The 7,987-nt window shown below is 33.3% G+C and overlaps 1 protein-coding gene and 1 non-coding gene across 2 annotated transcripts; both read left to right on the top strand.

The window, feature by feature from the left end:
• Nucleotides 1–2,200, top strand: LOC143609925 (PI-PLC X domain-containing protein At5g67130-like). Its single transcript, XM_077084542.1, has 4 exons — nt 1–385; nt 467–690; nt 764–850; nt 1,433–2,200. The coding sequence occupies exons 1-4, from the start codon at nt 244–246 to the stop codon at nt 1,631–1,633; spliced, it is 654 nt and encodes a 217-aa protein (XP_076940657.1). The 5' UTR covers nt 1–243; the 3' UTR covers nt 1,634–2,200.
• Nucleotides 2,201–2,520: 320 nt separating this feature from the next.
• On the top strand, nt 2,521–2,716 carry LOC143609935 (U2 spliceosomal RNA). The gene has a single exon (XR_013149501.1). It is a non-coding gene; the product is annotated as a U2 spliceosomal RNA (small nuclear RNA).
• The last annotated feature ends 5,271 nt before the right edge of the window (nt 2,717–7,987 follow it).

The following is a 7,987-nucleotide window of genomic DNA, read 5'->3' on the forward strand; positions in this document are numbered from 1 at the left end:
ATTACTACTCTCATCGCCTGTAATCACTATGTATTGTTTTGATATCCTTTGAAATCCGAACATATTATTTAACTTCATCAGCAGCCTGCAATCAATGTTCTGAAAGAGGTTGTAGCTTTTCTAGAAGCAAATCCTACAGAAATAGTCACCATAATCATTGAAGACTATGTTACCTCACAAAGTGGTCTAACCAAGGTCTTTAAAGCTTCTGGTCTAGGCAAGTTTTGGTTTCCAGTATCTCGAATGCCAGCCAACGGTAGTAACTGGCCTACAGTTGACACCATGATCGAGGATAATCAACGGTTGGTAGTATTTACAACTAAGTCTTCTAAAGAAGCTTCTGAAGGTATTGCATATGTGTGGAGATACTTGGTTGAGAATCAGTGTAAGTGTTAACTCTTAATCTCAACTTTATCAAGATCTTTCAATATGTATGATGTTTGTTAATGAACATTGTAAACTGCAGATGGATCTGATGGAATGAAAAATGGGTCTTGCCCCAACCGTGCTGAGTCAGCTGCTATGAACACTAGATCAAGATCTTTGGTTCTGTTGAACCACTTCCCCGACACCCCGGATATGATTGAATCCTGCCAGCACAATTCTGCTCCATTGATGACCATGATGAACACTTGCCATGATGCTGCTGGTGAACGATGGCCTAATTTCATTTCTGTTGACTTCTACAAGGTATTTTCGATAATAATCTTCACCGAACACCGAATAAAGTCAACTCACTTATACACGTTATTGAAATGTTTAGAGGAGTGACGACGAAGGTCCATGCGCTGCTGTAGATTTTGCTAATGGGCAGCTAGTTTGCGGTTGTAACAACATCGACTCATGCAGAGTATGCTTTCATTTTCATTAGCATCAATGTTTCTATAACTAAACCGGTCACCTTAGTGGTCCACTAGTTGGATCATTTATAAACTTAAAACTGCATATGAAACTAATGTCAAACAAAATATGAAACTAATTTATGTTTTGATGTGTAATTGTAAATTTAGTAAAGTATGAAGATTTAAATAAATAAAATATTGAGTTGAAGTAGTAAATGGACCTAGGAGTGCAAACGGGCCGGGCCGAGCTTGAGCTTAGCTTGTTTTGACTTCCTAGAGCCCAATTTAGGCTCGCGATCCAGCTTGTGCTCATTTACAAAACAAGCTTATTTAAGGCTCACGAGTCAGCTTGGCTCGTTCACACCCCTAAATGGACCACTAAATAAAGAAGGAAAAAAACATAAAAAGATTGAAATCCAGTCAAACTGGTTCAAATGGGGACGATTCAAATACACACTCAATCAAACCGGTTATATAGCTTGTTCGCGGTCCGATTCTGAAAACAATGATTAGCATCATTAATATAAAGTGGAGAAAACAACAAAGATAGAAAACCTATGACTAAATAATATTATTGAATCTATTCGCAGGCAAAGATGCAATTTGGAGAGTGTATAGCATCAGATGACAGTCCTGCACCAGCCCCAGCTACAGAAGTATCTACATCAACAGCAGCAAAAGGAAGAGGATTCAAGAAAAGGTTTGCCCATTCAGGTATTCAACAGCTTCAGTTTGGATGGTTAATGGGGACAGGTTTGATCATCCTTTCTTTCTCAATAACAAAAGTGTAGTAAACTCGGTCTAAACGTTAGATTCCAAAAGAAGATTTGTGTAAAGTGAGTTTCATATATGAATCAATGGTAATTTTGTTGAAGAGATAGGGTGCTTTTACTTACTATTGATTCTCTCCTAGACCTATAAATGGATGCATTAAGTTTGAATTCCTTGGTATCTAGTTATTCAAATTTGGGAAAACCGATTCGGGTTATTCGTAACTCGATTCGAGTGATTCAAACAAAACAATATATTTTATTACATGAAGGGAATATACATGTAATATGAATTCGACATTCAGGACTGTCTAGTTGAGTTCAAAATCCACAAATTCATAACTTGATTCGAAAACGTAAAATCCGAAATTCACAACTTGAGTGGATAACCGAATTCTGAATTCTAGACAAACGAATTCAATTAGGTTCGGTTTGAATTTTGGTACCATCCGAAGCTTTAGAATACAGTTAGTTACTTTGAAAATGCTGCCTCTAAAGTACAATATTGAGTAGTATCCTGAAGGGTGAAACTTGTTGACATAATCAGTGAAACATATATAATCTGGGATAAAAGTAATTAATAAACTGTGTATAAAACTTTTCACGCTTGTTAATTTCATTATCGAATTCACAAGTATAACTATAAGATCCAAGCACCATCATTCTCTCTTGGGCCATTATTAGGATGAGCAGACGTAAATGGTAAACCTCCAAGAAATTTACGTTGATTATGGACAAGGTAGATAAATAAAAAAGTTCCGAGATTGGTAAATCAAATTGAGAGTTTTGCTAGTTAGACTTTTTTGTTTTATGAAAGAAAGTAAAACTTTGCATCCCACATCGGCTGAGTGAAGTAACAGACAAGGGGGAGTTTAGTATAAAAATAAAGGCCTTGGAATGAAAGAAGCATACCTTTCTCGGCCTTTTGGCTAAGATCAAGTGTAGTATCTGTTCTTATCAGTTTAATATCTGATATGTGAGCCATCGGTTCACTCGATATTAATCTTATTTTTTATGGGGGAAGATCCGTCAAAGTAGCTTGCTGCTTGGGTCTTCATGCGTCGCCTTGGTCTTACACTATCACCAAGGCCTGGCGCACCCCTCTATTTCAAGTAAATTTTTTGCTGAGCTTATTTATATGGGCTTTACTTCATAAATGTAAGACTCTGTAAAACTCGTTTCAAATACAACGATCGCATCTCGACCGACAGGACATAGAGTCAACACTCATTTCCCTTGAAATGTTCGTTTTTTCACAACTTTTTTAAGTGATTTAATGACATTTATTTTCAGTTTTCACCCTTATTTACATTCGAAATTAAATTAAGTGTGTATAGTTGAGTTTAGTTGAGAATATTCTATTAAACCTTTTTAGATATAAATTTTAAAAAAAAATTAAGGTGCTGTTTGTTTTTGAGACAAAAATTGCCTGCAATATGATTTTATCTGATTTAATGTTTGCAACTGAAGATGTGGTCTGAAGATCTGCAATCTGAAAATATAATACTGTTTGTTTTATAAACTGGATATCGTCTGTATAAGCTGAAAATTAGTTACCTATCATATATATTAACGTAGATAAAAGTCATTTAACGTTTATAGACTACTAAAATAATTGGTAATGGTGTATGAACTTTGGAAGTGAGTGGTGGTAGACGATTGTGGTAGGCGGTGAACGGTGGGTGGTGGTGATGGACGGTTGTGGTGGTGGGTGGTGGACCGTGATGGTGGCCGACAATGGGTGGTGGTGGTGATGAACGGTGGTGGTGGGTGGTGGCGGGGTGGTGGTGGTGGATGGTTGTGGTGGTAGCGGGGTGGTGGTAGTGGATGGTGGTGGCAGCAGACAGTGGGTGGTGGCGGTGGCGGGTGGTGTTGGATGGTGGTGGCGGTGGCGGGTGGTGTTGGATGGTGGTGGCGGGTGGTGGTGGCGACGGGCGGTGGGTGGTGGTGGTAGTGGACGGTGGTTGTGGCCGACGGGGGTGGTGGTGGTGGAAGGTGGTGGTGGTGGGTGGTTGACGGTGGTGGTGGTGTTGGACATTGGGTGTAGGTACTTTGTATGATGTTAAGAAGTGTGAAGATTGTGAAAAAAACTTATTTTTTAAGACCATAAAAACAATTTTCAGATCTTTTTTTTAAAACAAACAGTATTTACAAACCTTATAAGCAAAAACAAACACAACCTAATTATCAATATAACTTATACACGTACCAATATATGTTACTAGTTTTTATCCCCTTATTACGGGGCTATTTAAATTTTTTGTTTCCAATATTTTCGTTTATATTATTGCGAATGTATTTTTTTGAATTTTAGTTTAGTTATTGTAATAAGTTAATAATATACTTGGGATAAAGTTAAAATACAAAGGGGGACAAAAAAGATAAATGTGAGAATGATTTGTCACTACACAAAAAACCCATTAAATACAAATTAAAAAAAAATCATAACTCAAAATATAAATAAAAAAAAAAAAAACTAAAAATCTAAAATGTTTCCGTCATCATTCTCGTTCAAAAAAAATACGAAAAAAGTAAAAAAAAAATTGACGAAAAGACACAATGACGAAAATGAAAAAAAGACACAATTCTAACTAAAAAAAGACATAATAAATTATAAAATATAACACAACATCGAATAAAATATAGCACAATGTTGAGTAATATAACATAATATAAAGAAAAAAAGACACGATGTCAATAAAAAAGACACAAACAACAACAAAAATAAACACAAAACATAATTATAAAATAAAAAGACACGACTTTTTTCACTTACCATTGTGGCTTTTTTATGAGAACGAGAATGACGGCAGAAACATTTTTGAGTTTTTACTTTTTTCGATTTTTATTTAAATTTTTGAGTTATGATTTTTTTTTTAATTTTTTGAGGGATTTTTTTGTGTTACTATAAATTTTTCTCATCCTTCTCATTTTTGTCCCCTTTGTAAAATAACTTTAATTTGGATATTATTTTATGAAACTTTTCATTTAAGTTAAATTTAAAAGAAAAAAGAATCGCTAATATAAACAAATTCATATTGAGAAATTAACTAAGTTTGATTACGGGGTTTGTTTTTACATTTTACATTTTTAATACTTATATATTTTTTGAATTTTAGTTTTATATATTGTAAGAAAATTAATAAAATACTTAAGGTTTGATTATGAAAGAGTTTCACAAATAAATGAGATTTTATAACTCGATTTAAAAGTTATATGAGTTTGATGAGACCCGTGACTCGCTTATTTTTTTACAATAAAATTGTTTCTTAATTTTAAATAATATTTGTTTTTTTTAAAAAAAAATCGGATACTAATTTTTAGCATATTCATATTTTATAGGATTTTCATATCAAAATATTTGGTAAGATTAATTTTTAATATAATGAGATGTTATAACATGTTTAATGACTATATGGGTATAGTGACACCATACCCATAAATTTGAGTCAAATGCATAAAAAGCCACCATTTACAAATGAAGCAATCTGATGGCTTGAGAGATAATATGGAGGTTTCGTTTATATATTTAAGATAACTATTGTGATTTAGACCCAAATTGTATTATATCTTATTACCCCAATGACCATAAGGACCTATTGCCAATCATCCTTCGTCGCCACCAGATCCCTTCCCTATTCGATTTCTGACTTTAGGCAAGTGATTAAGGGCATCACTCATTTGATGCTTAGTTCTACTGTTTTAATTTATTTGATTAGGGAACTGGGAATGAGGTTTGAAAAACTATACAAGCTATGAACTTTAGATTTAAAACATTGTTTGTATTAGCTTTTAAATGTTCCTTATACTTTTGTAATGACCCCTACAAATTTCCACCCTCACAAAAAAAATTCTCTCTGTTCGCCACTCTATGTCATATTTTTTCTTAATCGTGTTTAATGAATATGTTAAAAGTGTTACGTCGTTTATATGTATTAGTGTTTATGAAATTAACACATTTAGTTACTCATGATGTGCTAGACCTAACACGTTTAACACCACACAACACGTTTTGCTAGCACTAGCCGGCGAGGTGCAAAAAACTAAAAGGTTCTTTAGTGGCTTTTAAAACAACTGATAAAATATGCTTAGTTTATATTGAAAAGGTTACTTTTTAATAAAGTTTAGTTTTATTTATATTACATCATATTTTTATGCTATTAGTCATCTTTAATGAAAAATTTTATACTTTAATAACATTAAAACAAATAAATTGCTAAAATAAAGATTCTTAATTATGTTATTTTATTTGCCCTAAAAAAGTTCATGCACCTCTCCTACTTATATAGTGGCCATTGATAGTGGAAGCTAATGTGAGTGTGGTCAAAAGACATTTTGTATACACCTAATGGTTGATTCTTTTTCCGGCATTAGCATTTAAAATACTCAAATTTATACTTTTACACTTTAATCTATATTCAATATTATACATATAGTAGAACTATAAAAATAATTACAAGAAAAGACATAATCATGTGAAAGTACCACTATTATTTAAATTAAGTATTTTCTTTTGAGATTTGGAAGGTGAAGGTGTATGTGTGATATGAAGTTGGTAAACATAGCATGTATAAATCACTCTGATCATAGAAATTCGCCATTTAAAAAAAAAGAAGAAGGGTAACATGTTCAAAATATTTGTAAATGAGAGATGAAATAAAGGTTGGCTCAAATTCTTTTGGGGAATGGAGGAATTCAAACATTCAATCATACCCAGTGGAGTCCCACCAATAGCAAAGCTACAGGTAGGGTCTGGGGAGGGTGGGATGTAGGCACACCGTACCTTTATCCAACGGGATAGAGAGGTGGTTTTCAGAGAGACACTCGGCTCTTGACTACATATGATTTTGTACAAATGTTAATCACCAATTCAACCTCAATAAGTCGAGGTTGACAACGACCGCTGCCATGACGCTTGGCAATGGTTTGAATAATCAATCTGACATTGTCAAAAGAACCCCAATGGTGAACGAACTCTAGCTGAGCCAAGAATCAACAAATCACCAACCCAAGTAATTGGTTTAGACAAGTCAGAAGTGATCACCAAACGAACTCAAACACAAACGTTACGTTAATTGTTTAGGTCAATCAATTGTTTCTCTTGTTTGGCGATCACTTATGACTTCTAACTAACTGTATGACGAACCTACTTTGAACCTAAGTGGTTGGTCTATTGGTCACCAAATGATTTGGTGATCACCCCATATATAAATGAAATAAGATTTTGATTTTTGGCATTTAGTGATGAATCGGGCAGGGGTATTCCCTTAAGAACAAATTCAAATTGGCATGACACATTTTTTTTAAATAAAAGTAATAACGGCTTAGATAATAGATACTAAACAAAAAATTTTGTATTTAGTTAAACTTCATATATTTTTTCTATTTTGTAGAAAGTTAGATAGATTTTTTATAAAATCATTGGGCAATAAAATCATATTTATTTTCAAAAGGCCGAATAGGTTAAAAGTTAAATAAAATTGGGCTTCTCAATAGTGTTGTTTTATATGTTCTACATGTAACACACACATACAAAATAAATAAATAAATGAGGTCAGTTAGGCCCCAACCCTCCCTTCCTCTGACAACGAAAATTGTGGGTTTCTATTGATACAAATGTGATAAATACCATGTGACAATTGTTGGTTTACTAGAAAACTTGTTAACATGTAAAACACTCATTATAACGCTATCATTTACGTACTATTATTACTGGCGGACTTCATCACTCAGTAAACACTGACATATTAACGACATAATTTGTTATCAGTAGTACTCCTTTGTTTAGTAACAATTGTAGGGCTATTCACGAATTAAACCACGCCAACTTAAGGTTCGCTCGCGCTTGGGTTAGTGTATAAACAACCTAGCCGAGATGATTCAATTTGTAAATGAACCTAACCATGCTTGACTTGTTTGTAAAGGGTTGTTTTGTAAATGATCCGAGTTTGAGTATATTTTCCGAATGAGTTTCGAGTAAACTTCAAGCTATATGAACATCCTTAAGTGGTTGCCGTGAGAAGTACTTTCTTTTACACTGCATTCTCGGGTTTAAAATATAAGGAGAAAAAATGATAAGATTGGATAGAGGAAGAAAGGAAAAGAAATTATATACTTAAAAGACATTCTCGAGTTAAAATAAAAGAAAAGAAAAGAAAGTGTTTATTATACTTGAGTTAGATTGGAAGGAAAAGATAGGAAAAAAATTTGTAACCTTACAATTATGTCCTCATAGCAACATGAAAAAGAGAATTAAAATAGGTTAAATTGGTAATATGGTATTGTGATATAAATTTTACTTCACAATTCGACCATATTTGGCAGGACACTTTTGAAGGAAAAAATGCTTAACTTTTCATTTCATTTCTTTCTTTT

This window comes from Bidens hawaiensis, unplaced genomic scaffold (genome assembly GCF_021521415.1).
Source record: "Bidens hawaiensis isolate Kalapana, Puna unplaced genomic scaffold, B.hawaiensis_p1.1 tig00020769_1, whole genome shotgun sequence".
NCBI classification, from domain to species: domain Eukaryota; kingdom Viridiplantae; phylum Streptophyta; class Magnoliopsida; order Asterales; family Asteraceae; genus Bidens; species Bidens hawaiensis.